The following is a 14679-nucleotide window of genomic DNA, read 5'->3' as shown; positions in this document are numbered from 1 at the left end:
ATCTTGCCCCTACATCTCTATTCTTTCTACACTGTTCTCAGGAATTGTTAGACAAGGAGCAGAAACTGCCTTAGGTCTGGAGAAACCACCCAGAATGTGCTGAATAGAAACACATTTCTATTTAATTGGACTGCAAATCTGACCAAGTTGGAGGGTGGAAGAGGGTAAGACGTACCTAAGTAGTCTGTCTGTCGAAGGATAGATGAAGGCGGCTCCCTATAAGGCCCACCAAATTGTTGGGGTTTCCCACACAGGGAGCCGCCTTCATCTACCCTTTGACAGATGACTTAGGTCCTTACCCTCTTCCACCCTCCGACTCGGTCAGATTTGCTGTCCAATATAAGACCTAGCGCTAGGCCTGTGTCCTGGGGCCAGGCCCCTGGGTCATCCGTCAGAGGGGACGCCAGGCCCAGTATGCACCATTCCCCTCTGCCAGACATTAGGAAACTGATAGTGGGACGCCCTGCCCCTTTCCCTTGTCCTCCGGGTAAAGAGGGTCTAGACTTCCTTTCTGCCCCCTCCTCCCCTCCTTCATTACTATGGGCTCCTCTTAACCCCAGGAACTCCCCTTTAGTAATCCGCATTAAGAGGGGAATTTACCCCGATTTAAAGGCTAAATGCCCTATTTTCTTTCAACTGTGGCCTGGCCACAATGTAAGCTTAATAATGGCAAATCCTGGCCATGCACCAGAGCTCTTGACCTTGATACTCTCCAGGATTTAGACAACCTCCTCCACTGGCAGGTAAATGCAGCAAGGTTCCCTTTGGGCTGCGATAGGATTTATCCCACTTCCCACCACCTAAGGGCAGACCACGCCTCTTGGGTTTAGCTTCAGCCTCTTCTGTCATCCCTGCTCCAGAGTCCTCACCCCCTAATCCTGATCCGGATCCTTTCGACCCCCCTGAGTTTTCTTCTCCTCCCTGACCTCCGCTAGTTCAAAACCCCCCACCATATCAACCCGCTACCTCTGCATCTCCGCCAGATACTTCCTGTTACTCCTCCTCCTCAAAGTCTGACACTCCCTCTAACTCCTCTGCTGATCCGCCTCCTCTGAACCTTTCTTCCCCTCCTCATACCCAATCTGGGCAGCCTGATGTGCCCCCAGCCACCCAGATGCCACCCAGGGAAGTGGCAGGCGCTGACGGCCCTGTTAGGGTCCATGTCCCTTTCTCGGTAACGGACCTGAGTCAGTTGGAATCTAAGCTAGGTTCCTTTTCCTCTGATTCCACCCACTTGACTAAAGAGTGTGAATACCTCACCCTTAGCTATGACCTTACTTGGCGGGACATCTATATCATTTTCTCCACATGTACTAACTCTGATGAAAAGGATCGTATCATTCAGAAGGCTAGGGAAACAGCACATTCTATACATCGCCAAAATAATAACAGCCCACCCACCCCTCACCCTACACCCAGGGAGATGGCCATCCCGACCCAGGATCCTAACTGGAATTACCAGATTCTCCCCCAACCCCATCCTGACCACCTAAGGAGAGACCATATGATCGTCTCCTTCAGGACATGAAGGCAGCCTTTCAGAAAGCTGTTAATTATGAAAAAGTTAGGGAAATCTACCAGGACCACCATGAAAGCCCATCTGGTTTTCTCTCCCGGCTTTCAGAGGCCCTGCAAACCTAACATTAACCCTGAGTCCCTGGATCACAGGGCCATCTTAGCTATGCATTTCATCTCCTAGTCGGCCCCTGATATTCACAGGAAGCTTCAGAAACTAGAAAGAGGTCCTCACACCCACAAGCAGATCTTTTAGAGCTGGCCTTTAAGGTCTTCAACAATCGAGACGAGGAGAATAGACAGGCCCATACTCAGGCCTTGCAGATGGCTGCCGCAGCAGTTTCCCAGGCCACTAAGCTGGGCCGGCCCCAAAAGAAAGGACCAGGACCCCAATCCTCTACACAGCCAAATCAACTGGTGCCTGCTTTAAATGTGGCCTGCTGGGACACTGGAGCCGCTCTTGCCCTAACCCCATGGCTACCCCATCCCTTTTATGTCCCCTAGAGGCACACTCTTTTACCCGTTCCTTCCTAACCCTGCCCCACTGTCCCACTCCTATTTTAGGGAGGGACATCCTCTCCAAATTTCATTCCACCAGTACTCTATATACCCCTTCTTCGGATACCACTTTTCTCAGTTTACTAGCAGACTCATCCCAGAACCCATCCTTCCTTCCCTTTCTAACCCACCTGACATTGATCCTTCAATATGGGATACCTCCCAACCCATTATTGCCACTCACCACCCACCTCTTGTTATCTCACTCAGAGATCCCACTCACTTTCCCACTAAAGCTCAATATCCTATTCCTCGACAAGGCCTCCTTGGACTCAAACTTATATTTCTAAGTTCCTCCAAGCGAAGATTCTCCACCCCACTTCTTCCCCTTACAAGACTCCCACTCTCTTGGTCAAGAAGCCTGATGGGACTTACCGCTTCATTCAAGACTTTCAAATCATCAACGAGGCGGTTATTCTGCTCCACCCTGTAGTTCCCAATCCTTATACCCTTCCATTCCTCATACCACCTGACACTCACTATTTTACTGTTCTTGACCTAACGGATGCTTTTTTTTCTATTCCTTTACACCCCGATTCCCAGCATCTGTTCGCCTTTACCTGGACTGATCCTAATACCAACTTTTCTCAACAATTAACCTGGACAGTTCTCCCTCAGGGCTTTAGGGATAGTCCCCATCTTTCTGGCCAAGCTTTAGCTCGAGACCTAACCTCCCTCTCCCTTCCTGGCTCTACAATTCTCCAGTACATTGATGATCTCCTTTGTAGCCGTACACATAATAGCTCTACTTCCCATACTCGCCTGCTCCTTAATTATCTAGCTTCCCTATGTTATCATGTCTCCCGCCATAAGGCCCAACTGTCACCTACCTAGGGCTTTGCCTTTCCCCAGGTTGCCAGGAAATCACTACACAATGCAAAATGCTCATTTGCTCTATCCCCTTCCCTTCCGCTAAGCAGGATCTCTCTTTCCTTGGCTTGGTCAGATGCTTTCGCATCTGGATCTCCAACTTTGGCCTCATTGCCAAACCCCTTTACCAGGCGGCCGCCGACCCCCTCTAGGAACCTCTCCTGTCTACTTCACAGACCACCTCTGCTTTCTCTCAACTCCAGACGGTTCTCCTTTCCACCCCCGCCCTTGCCTTACCTGACCTGACTAAGCCTTTCTTCCTATACACCCATGAATCTTGGGGGCTCACTCTAGGCCTCTTGGGTCAGAAATTGGGCTCAATCTCAAAGCTGTTGCTTACCTGTCCAAACAACTAGACCCCACTGCCCGGGGCTTGGCCCCTGCCTCCGTGTACTCGCCGCCTCTGACCTTCTCACTTTAGAGGCTTCTAAATTTACTTACGCTCAACCTATCACTGTTTTCTCACCCCAATTGGTCCTGAACCTTATTAATAATAAGGCCCCTTCCTTTCTTAGCTCTTCTCGCCTCACCCATTATCAACTTCTTCTGACCTCTCCCCACATTATTGTTCTCCAGTCCCCTGCTCAGTCCCTCCACGCTTCTTCCTACTTCCACCTCTGTCTCTTATTCCTGCATTGAGAAACTCGAATCTTCCTGACTTCTTCACCCTGACCTTTCTGACAACCCCCTCCCTGATCTCGAGTACACCTGGTTTGTTAATGGGTCCAGTTACACTCATAACAGAGAATGCTGTTCAGGCTATGTCATTACCTCTGCCTATGAACTCATAGAATCTTCCCGTCTCTCTTCCAACACTTCTGTTCAGAAAGCTGAACTTATTGCCCTTACCCATGCTCTAACCCTAGCCAAAGGGTGCTCCATCAACATTTATACCGACTCCAAATATGCCTTTCATATTATCCATTCCCATGCTGCAATCTGGGCTGAATGCAGCTTCCTTACCTCCTAAGGTTCCCCTGTAGCCCATGGCCCCTTAATCCTCAAGCTTATTGAGGCTCTCTGACTCTCTGCTCGTGTTTCTGTTAGACACTGCAGGGGCTCCCAGAGGGGCTCTGGCCTTATTGCCATTGGTAACAACAAAGCTGATAGAGAAGCAGGTCAGGCTGCCCTCCTTGGCTCTTGAGAGCCTGTCACCCAACTCCTTGCCATCCCTGACCTTCAGCCCACCTACCCTCCAAATGAAATTACTTCCTTTACCAGTCAGGGAGCCATCTGGGAGGGCCCCAGGCTTACCTCTGTTGGCAAACTAATCCAGCCCAGTGAGCAGGCTTTAAACATCCTTACGGCTTTCCACAATTCTCTTCACATTGGACATAGACCTCTACATACTCTCTTATGTCCCTTTATCACTCACCCACATCTTTCTTCCCTTCTAGCCCACGTCACTCAGGCTTGCTCCATTTGCTGCCTCTCCAACCCCCAGGGGCCATTCAGTCTCCCCCATCCTTCGCAGCCCATCAGGCCCATGGCCACATCCCTGGCCAAGACTGACAAATTGATTTGACTCATATGCCACACATCCACCGACACCACTATCTCCTCTCCTTCCTGGATGCTTTCTCTGGATGGCTAGAAGCCTTCCCCACCACGTCTGAAAAACCCTCCACGGTCGCCTATGCCCTTCTCCACCACATTATCCCCCGTTTTGGCCTCCTTTCAACCATCCAGCAAGACAACGGTCCTAGTTTTACTTCCCAAATCACCCAACAAGTTGCCACCTCTCTTGATAGTCAATGGCGACTTCACACCTGTATTGTCCCCAATCTTCTGGAAAGGTCAAAGGGCTTACCTTCTACCTACTTCAAAACTCCTACGACCCACAAATCTCAGTTAACCACGCCATCCTTAGAAGCCCATCAGGACTGGAGTTCCCTCCTCCCTATCGCCCTTTCCACCTCCGTGCGCGCTCCACGCTCCTAATTTCCTCAGTCCGCTTGAACTTACGTATGGTTGCCCTTTCCTCCTTGGCAACACACCCCCTTCTTCACCTCTCCTTGGTGATTATCTCCCTACCCTTTCTCTCACCGGCACCTCCTCCGCCACCATGCTGATACCTTCCTCCAAAAACCTCACGCTGGAATGGAAATTCCAGCAACCCTTCTAGAACCGGGAGATGGGGTCAAGTCTGCTTGACTGCGCTCCCAGACCAAACCCACCCCCTCCATCCCAAATGGGAAGATCCCTATCAAGTCATTCTAACAACCCCACAGCAGCCAAACTATTAGGGATAGCTTCTTGGGCTCACCTCTCTAGGCTCAAAAGGGCCCTGGAGCCAACAACCTGATGATAAGAGCCAAACAAAAGGGCTTCTCGCTATAGAAACTCCAACTTTCCTAGTGTTTTAGCTCTGTAGCCCCTGGTTATAATCATTTTTCAAATCAGTTTCTTAATCATAAACAATAGATGGTTTTTAACCTGAATCACAGAAATCTCTTACCCCCTGCTTTAGATAATTACCCTAAAGTTTGTGATTCATGTTTATTGACTATGGACATCAAATCACAGCATTCTTTCCAGGCCTAGCTCCCGGGTGAACAATAACTGAATAAAGGGTTCAACCAGAAGGCCACAGGCTCCATGAAGCTGAACAATTTTTATCTCACAGTCACCCTGCACCAATGGCTTTGAATCCTGCTCCTTGGGTCAACAAATTTTTATTTTTAAGATTTTATTGGGGAATTGGGGAAGGGAACAGTGTTGGAGAATTGGGGAAGGGAACATTGTGTTTTTCAAGGACCCATCAGCTCCAAGTCAAGTTGTTGTCCTTCACTCTTAGTTGTGGAGGGTGCAGCTCAGATCCAAGTCCAGCCGCCGTTCTCAATCTAGTTGCGAGGGGCGCAGCCCACCATCTCTTGCGGGAATCAAACTAGCAACCTTGTTAAGAGCACGCACTCTAACCAAAAGCATACTATTCAAACATGACAACTTATATTTAGAACCTAATCTTGTTCATATTTACAATGTCCAAACATATCTCACAAAGTAATAAAGCCTGCAAAAAACTTTAAACCGACCCAAGAACTTAGGTTTTCACAGATTAAACAGGTTTTGTTCTGACTCGATGCAAATGATCAACTAAAGCATACAATTTATAATACAGAGAAGAAGGTATATTTGACAAATAGTAGTTATAAGCAGAGATAACCACAAGGTATCCCCCCAAAATTGATTTTTATAAAGTGTTTAGATGAGAATAGGTACATGAAAATGGCAGCTTAAAGAGAGAATGTTTTCCTAGGCAATGGAAGAACAGAATATAACTTCAAGTAATCATTTTTCCAATGTTAATAGGATGGAAAAAGTTACTTTTATGTAGAAAGTTCATACTAACAACTTTGCTGTAAGAAACAACCTGGGCCGGCCAAGTGGCGCGTTGGTTAAGAGCTGGCTTGGGACGCCAGAGGGCCCCGGTTTGGATCCCACATATGAGGGCCAGTGACACTGCCCTCTACAGCTAAGATGATGAACAACAGCTCAACCTGGAGCTGGGCTGCCCTGAGTCGCCGGCAACGGCATAGGCTGCAGCCCCTGCTGCAGTGGGTTGCCATGGGCTACCGTGTGTAGCCGGCAGCCAGCGTGAACGACCGTCCAGAAGCCGGCGACTGATCTGCCTCGCCCGGGAAGAGCGCAATGACGGTGCCAACTTGGGCCAGTGAAGCAACGTCCTCCACAACTAGCCTGAAGAACAAAAGGACAGCAACTTGTCTGTTCTCCTTCCCCAATTCCCCAATAAAAATCTTTTAAAAAAACCCCTCATTTAGTCCAGATTTGATTTAAAAATGTCATCACTATATTCAGTGAAGCCCCTATTCTGAAGATGCCTTTACAGTCTTTATGAGGGAGAGATAACTAACACACAATACTATTTGTTCCTTCACTTGCTCAGTAAACATGTTGAAATCACTTACCTTACAGAAGGCATTATAGGGAATTTGAAATCTGTAAAATATGGTCCCTATACTCAAGCAGCATTATAATCTTAGAAGGGAAAAATGTTAAAGTTATCTGTACTTATTTCTATGCAAGAATTTAGTAAGAACTGTAAGAGAGGCATGGTAAGCAAGCCATCCCCACGGTTCAGAGGAGAAAGATTACTTGGTGCCATGCAATGGTCATCAAATATGGGATTCCATTTAAATGCTTCAGGCAGTTCTACAAACATTGTTTAAATTCATCTTTTGAATACATCCAATGTAAATAAATCATGAACATGTTGTTACTATCAGGTTACCTGTCTATACAGAACTTGAAGTAAAACTTGTTTGCCATCTCTGTATTTGTACCTCTGAAAGCTGCGTCATTAGATTAGCAACTTTGGTATTTTTACTCTCCTGAGCTTCACATGTCCACACAAGTGACAATACGTCCTGGTCCAAGCCAGCACACATGTCTGCTCAGTAGGCAAAGCCCAAGTACATCTGGTTAATGGATCTACCCCTCGGTATCAGCTGTACAAAAAGAACAAGTGCATCCTAACATGTCATATCATTTGGGCTGCTGCTTATATAACCGACTTATCATAGAGGATTTTAACATTATCTGTGAGCCAACTTTGAGTTAAAAGTCCCTCCTTGTAGTAAATGTGCCAGTCATTGCTTGCCAGCTATATTCCTTTCTCAAAAGGGTGTGGAGGGGACAGCCCTGAGCACCTACAAGGTGACCCAGCCTCCTCCCAATGGCCAGAGTGTACAGGACCAAAACTGGAATGGACTCTGATGTACACTGGCACCCTGACACACTGGTTCAACTGGATACTGATGGGCACTTGAACTGAAAGGTCACAGGGGCCAGAGCTTCATCAGCAGCATGGCCAGCCAGTCTCATGGGAAAGCAAAGATTACAGCAAAGAGAAAAGCCATGAGTAAACAAACAAAGGACGGGAACATGGAAACTCAGAGAAAAGGAGGGAAATATTGACCATGGTACACTACAAGAGACAAAAAAAGATTCTTTAGTTAATGATTTTCTGGTTAGGATTTCAGCAAGGCCGGCTACACTTTATTTTCTATCCTGGATGTCCAAGAGCTCGCTTGCTGTATATTTTCAAAAATGCCCCTTTCCACTTAGCTAGTTTGGAACATGATGCTGTTCCTGGCCATCGAAGGGCCTTTTAAGCCACTTCTTTAAAGTTTCTGAAAGTTCCCTGGTCTCTCCACTGTGCCCTGGATCCCATCTGCACTTCCCTTTTCAAAGATGCCACATCTTAGTTAGCCCTTCCCTCTCCCATACATCGTTCATCCCCTTTACTTCTGGATCATTCCATAAGCATACACACAGGCTCTGGTTCCTCCCACCTAAAAAGCAAATTAAAAACACATTCCCACTGAGATTTCACCTCATTTAGTTTCCTTGTACAACAGTTCTCCAAGAAGTCACTTAAAATTTGTTTCCTTGACCTCACCTCCTGTTTACTGTTCAACTCTCTCCATTCTGACTCTTATCTATACTATTATTGGCTCTAAGCAAGGTCAAAAATGTCTGTGTAGCAAAATGCAATAAACACTTCACTATAATCTCACCGTCTCGGCAACATTGGACTCACTTTTCTTCTTTTTTTTTTTTTTTTTTGATTTTTTATTGGGGAATTGGGGGAATGGGAACAGTACTGGGGAATTGGGGGAAGGGGAACAGACAAGTTGCTGTCATTTTGTTCTTCAGTCTAGTTGTGGAGGACGTTGCTTCACTGGCCCAAGTTGGCACCATCATTGCGCTCTTCCTGGGTGAGGCAGATCAGTCGCCAGCTTCTGGACGGCCGCTCACGGCGGCTGCTGGCCGCTCACGCTGGCTGCTGGCTACACACGGTAGTCCATGGCAACCCACTGCCACAGGGACTGCAGCCTACGCCGTCGCCGGCGACTCATGGCAGCCCAGCTCCAGGTTGAGCTGTTGTTCAGCATCTTAGCTGTGGAGGGCAGTGTCACTGGCCCTCAAATGTGGGATCCGAACCGGGGCCCTCTGGCATCCCAAGCCAGCTCTTAACCAACGCGCCACTCGGCCGGCCCTCACTTTTCTTCTTTCTGGTCTACGCACGGTAGTTAAGAGCCTGAGCTTACTAGCTGAGTATTCTTGAGCAAGTTACTTAGACTCCCTGTACCTTAGTTTTCTCAAATACCCTTCATGGGTTGCTGTGAGAATGAAATGAGGTAACATGTGTAAACCACTACACAAACCGCTTTCCTTGGCTTCCATTTTAACGCAATCTTGAGGTTTCCCTCCTACCTTACTACCTATTTTTCTGTCTCCTTTGTTGTCTCATCCTCCCCTCCCAACCTCTAAGTGCTGGAATGTCCCAGGGCCTTTGTTCCAAGATCCTGTTAACTTTCCAACTTCACTGTCTCCTTAATTATTTCTAGTCCCATTGCTTTAAACAGCATATATGTCCTGATGAGCTCCAAATTTCTATCTCCAGCCTTTTTTTGTGGATCGACCTCCACATTTGTCGATCCAAGTGCTGACTGAATAGCTTCAATTTAATGTCCAAATCATGGCTCTCAATTTCCACCCCCAGGAAACTCGTTTCTTCCCAGGATTTCCCGCCTCAGGACATAGCATCACAATTTACCAGGGTGCTCAAGTCAAAACCTTAGGACTCATCCTTCATCTTTTCTTAAAACGCAGATACTCTGTCACAGATACTATCAATACTGTGTCTAAAATCTACCTAAATTCTTCCACTTTGCTTCATCTCCACTACTGCCTCCTGGTCCCAGCCATCTCTTGCTACTATTAATAGCCTTCTATCTCATTTCCTGTTTCCCCTACTTCCCTTCCACAGTCCATCCAGTTTTTAAAATGTAAATCAGATCACATCACTCCTGATTAAAACCCTTTGACGGCTTTCCATTGCTCTTAGAATAATAGCCAAACTCTTCGTCTTATCCCACAAGGCCTTGCATGATCTGGTTCCTGCTTTACTTTCCAAACTCACATCACTCTTGTTCTATGCCAGTCACATCAGCCTCCTCTTTGATCTGAACCCGTTCCCAACTCAAGATCTTTGCAATGTGCCTCTACCAGTAAGTCTCTCCTGCTCTCCATGGCTGGTTTGTTTTTATTCCTCAGGTCTCAGCTCAAAAAACATCCCCAGAGTGGTTCTCCCTAGGCTACTCTATTTCAAGTTGGCCTCTCTCATTTCAACATATTTACTTCCTTCAAAGCACCTCTCACACTGTGTACTAAGTATGTCAGTAATGCTGATTTTCCATAATTCTGTTGTCGATCTAGGTGGAACCATAGGAAACAAAAAAATTCACATGAAACATCTATATGCCAAAATAACTGTAAAGGTCAGTCAAATGAATTAGAAATTGAGACAATATCAAGCAAATATTTTTTTGAAAACTGATTAAATAACTTAAAGTTTTCAACTTCTTAGTCTAGAGGGCTTAGCAGTTAGTACTCAAAATACCCTGTATTATAATACATTATTTTCTGTATAAGGAAAGCAAAATCCCCTTACATAATACTGTAATATCCCACATCTGTATTTCTTCACACCTTCATAAAGCTCTCCAAGTATTAAATAGTCATGCTAATTTCAATCAGTGCTTTCCATTTTATGTATATGTTCATTGTATGTATTTCATTTCTATAATTCTTCTGTTAAAATCTCACATAACCCCTCTGCTGTATGAAATATTTACTGTTGAAGCTTCAGGTATTGGAGTGAATTTGTATCTTCCCAAAAAGAGAGGTAATCAAGTTAAAATGAGATCACTAGGGTGGGCCCTAATCCAATATGACTGATGTTCTTAAAAAAGGGGAAAATTTGAACAGAGACACACACAATTGAAACAGAGAATTTAATGCAGAGAATTAAATACACAGATGACAGAACAGCTGAGAACGACAGGAGACAGGCAGTACAGAACTTAGCAACAGGAAGGCACTAGCACACTTCGGTTGTTAGGACAAAGTAGTAGGGTTACCTGGCAGAAGCAAGACCCAAAGGTGTCACAGACATTGTCAGAAACAACATATGGGGGGGGGGGGGAGGAAGAGGGGGAGGAAGAGGTGGGGAGAGAAATTATGGTGGTTTCTCCTTTCCCATCTCCCAATCTTCCACAAGTGTCTGCACCCAGCTGCTGGAGACCATGAGGTTGGCATATGCAAGGGTCAGCCTCCCAGCAGAACAGACAGAGGACAAAGAGAAGAGCAGAGAAATGAATCTGGGAGCAAATACGCCCAGGACCAGGCACAGGGCAGATTTTTAAAAATTCTGAGTATTAAAAGAATCATTTTGGTTCAAAACAGCAAATGGGAGTTACTAGGAGGGGAGGGTCAATAGTGTCAAATACAGTTTAAAAGTCAAGAAGAAAAAAGAAAGAAAATCACTGGTATTCTTCAGCTGAGTGGCACAACTGAAGCTTAAAGGGAAATGGAAGTAAATGGAGGTGATGAGTAAGCCTGCTACCTTGACCATAAGAAAAAAGTGATTAGACTTGGAAAGACAACAAATTCCAGTAAAGTCCATAAAGGTTTGTTGACCATAAAGGAGACCTTAGTGTATTTGAAGACAAAGGGGAAAGGGCCAGTGCAATGGGTGAGAGGTCACATTCCATTCCACAAAATGGCACTGTGTACTGAAAATCCTGTTATAGTAAAAGATAGCCCTGGTTAAGTAAATAACCGCTTAATTCAAGTAACCAATACAGTCAAACCTCATTTTATTGTGCCTCACTTTATATTGCGCTTCACAGATGTGTTGTTTACAAACTGAAGGCAGGACCCTCTACCAACAAAAAGATTGTAACTCGCTTTATTACAGTGGTCTGAAACTGAACCTGCAATATCTCCAAGGTATGCCTGTACAACTAATTCCTAGAGTTCAATAAAATAAACACCAGAAGTCACATGCTATATAACCTACAACTTCATTTTTCTTATCAGCAACATTTGTGTTTGACTGTAAACTCTTAATAAAGCTATAAATTAAGAAGTTTCTGCACTTGCCTTTTTTTTTTTTTTTTTTTACATAGAGTACCTAATTCACCTGGTCGACACTGGTTGAAACCCAGGTTAACTTAGTTACATTTTTGTGAGTTCCCAAGTTATTCCATGAAACCAATAAATAATAATGACTAGGAACTCATCTTTCCCGGAAACTTACTCCTCCTGACTTTTCCATTATGTCAGTCACTCTGGATGAAATTTGGACTCTTCGTCTTCCCTTGGCTCTGCATCCTCACTCTATATTTGTGAAGTTTTTTGTTTGTTTTCCACAATCTCTTGCATAATGCTGCACCTTCACCTATTGCCAGTATACTAGTTCAAGTTACTTCACATCCTGACAGACAACAGTTTTCTCTCCACTTCAAACCTCCCTGGCCTCTGACTATGACAAAAACAAATATATCTACAATCTCCACTGACTTGGGTCAAATCCAAACTCTTACAACATGACTGGATTTCCAAGTGTATTACCCCAACCAAATGAAAACTCATGCTCTTCAACCACACCCTGAAGTTCTCTACCTACTCCTTAGATTTTGCCAGACCCTAACTCTGCAGCAAACTCCCCTACTTTGATATGTGGGAAATAAACTCTTTCTTTCAAGGCTCTTGTTCCTGTGTTCCCTACACACAACAGCCAGAGGAGAAACACACCTCTGGACACTTCAGCTTTATTCATTTATCAAGCAAGTACAGTCGTCCCTCCATAACCAAGGGTTCCGCATCTGTGGAGTCAACCAACCACTGACAGAAAATATTTGAAAAAAAAAGTTACATTGTTGCAGATGTGGACTATGTAGTAAAGCCTAAAATGCTTAATGCAAACACTATTCCATTTCATATGAGGGGCTTCAGCATCAGGGTCCTGGAACCAATCCCCCGTGGCTACCAAGGGACAACTGTGTAATTGATTATGCGTATTATGAGTAGTATAATAGTATTTGCCCAGAGTAAGTATATCTTAGTACCACATAGTGCCTCACGCCTTGTAAGCCCAATGATGACCTACTGCATGAAAGCAAAATCTCTTGACAATAACGATCGTAGGCATGTTTTAAACAAAAACTCAGAAATAGTATTATGGGACTTTGTTACCATCAGGCAAGGCCAAAACCAATCCTAGGCCTTTCCACCTGCTAAAATATGTGCCCCATAACACACACCGGTAAGCAATTATTATGATTACAGAAGAAATCCCGGAAATGAAGACGCTCTTTGTAACACTACCGAGGCCCTAAGCGTTGTCGGGCACTGGTGGCGTGGGGCAGGCGGCTTTCTGGGCGTGGGACCAGCCGAGGGCCTCTTTTGAGGCCGACACTTAGGGCTCCGCTGCGGGGTCGCAGGCGGGAACCTTCCCAGGCGGGGAACCCGCACGCCGAATCCCGGGTCCCAGCCCCTCTCACCTGCATCTGCCTCCGAAGCAGGGGGCTGCGCCCGCGGGCACCGCTGCGCAAAAGGACCGCCAGCACAGCCATGGTCGCCTAGAGGGCGCGGAGCAGAGACGTCAAGGGCGGAGACTCGGCCTGCAGCGCTGCAAGTTCCCGACTGAGCTCCACCCATCACTAGGTGACCAGGCTCGGCACCCGGATCCATCCTCCTCCAATAGCAGCCTCGGCCCGCCCGGACCCGCAGCTATTGGCCGGCAGCCGAAGGGCGGGCGGAGCTTAACATCCTGATACCGAGTAGCCCGGGTCTGTGACAGGCTGATAAGTAACGCACGTGGTTTGAGGCGCTGGCACAGAAGCCAGCCAACAAACACTTGACAAGCTGTTTGTTCCTGGGCACACCACTTTTGACCTTCCCAAGCCAGTGATTTACTTACTGTAACGTGGGACTTTCCGTTTCACTGAGTGTGTAAAGCACAAAGGAAATTCATGAAAATATTTTTTAGCAACCCAATTAGCTTTTAACTTTTGAGATAGTTTTCCAATTGTATTTCCGTAGAAGAGGAATAGAATACACATTAATAGCTAACTTTACTAAACAATTAATAAGGATTAATCTTCACAAAAAAATTATGAATTACACGCTATTATTATCCACCCCTTAACTAATGAGTTAATGTTGGGGAGAAAGAAACTTTCTCTACCCTCAAGGTTCTCCTGGGTGGCCTAATAATCAAATAGACATGAGACAGATTAGCAGAAGAAAATAACCAAATTTAATACATATATATATGTATGGGAACCCCGCATACATGAGAGTCAGAGCCCCCACATACAGAATAGGTTCAGAGAGAAAGGAAAGTGTATGTATAACATTCTGAGCTAGGGATGAGGTAAGGTGCTTTGGGGTCTTTAAAGGGTCGTTGCAGGATAAGAGCATATGTTTAGTAAATAGAGTTTGTCCTGCCCTACAGGCAGGTCAAAAGAGGTTATCTCTGATAATCTCCCATAGAGAGAGCTAATTCAGGTTCTTCCAGGTACAAGAGAGACGCAGAAGTTTCTCCTGAACCCGGATGACTATCTCTGAACTCCCACAATAACTAAAGTACAAAGAAGTTAACTTTTTGTCCATGATTGCACAGAAAGTGGGAGAGCTGGGGCCTGAACTGATATCATTATATTGCACTGCTTTCCTGTGCTTTTCCCAGAGAATGATGTGCTAGTGATGATCATTTTCACATTTTGGGAACCTATAACTTCACTTTGGAGACAGCAAATCTTTGTGACTTTGTAACATTATTTTCCTTTACATTGTCACATAGAAGATAAAATGAGTGACAGCATACAAAATGAACACTTCAACTCAACTTACTCTAAG

At 45.5% G+C, this 14679-nt stretch overlaps 1 protein-coding gene across 1 annotated transcript in view; it reads right to left on the bottom strand.

The window, feature by feature from the left end:
• Positions 1-13472, bottom strand: part of ACAT1 (acetyl-CoA acetyltransferase 1) — a 33187-nt gene extending 19715 nt beyond the window's left edge. Inside the window, exon 1 of the mRNA XM_019624140.1 lies at positions 13320-13472. Coding sequence (XP_019479685.1) covers positions 13320-13391 — 72 coding nt within the window. The 5' untranslated portion in view covers positions 13392-13472. The remainder of the gene's footprint in view (positions 1-13319) is intronic.
• Between the last annotated feature and the right edge of the window lie 1207 nt (positions 13473-14679).

Source organism: Hipposideros armiger, unplaced genomic scaffold, assembly GCF_001890085.2.
Source record: "Hipposideros armiger isolate ML-2016 unplaced genomic scaffold, ASM189008v1 scaffold_580, whole genome shotgun sequence".
NCBI classification, from domain to species: domain Eukaryota; kingdom Metazoa; phylum Chordata; class Mammalia; order Chiroptera; family Hipposideridae; genus Hipposideros; species Hipposideros armiger.
Note: the sequence above shows the minus strand (reverse complement) of the source record. Positions and strands in the feature narration are given on the sequence as shown.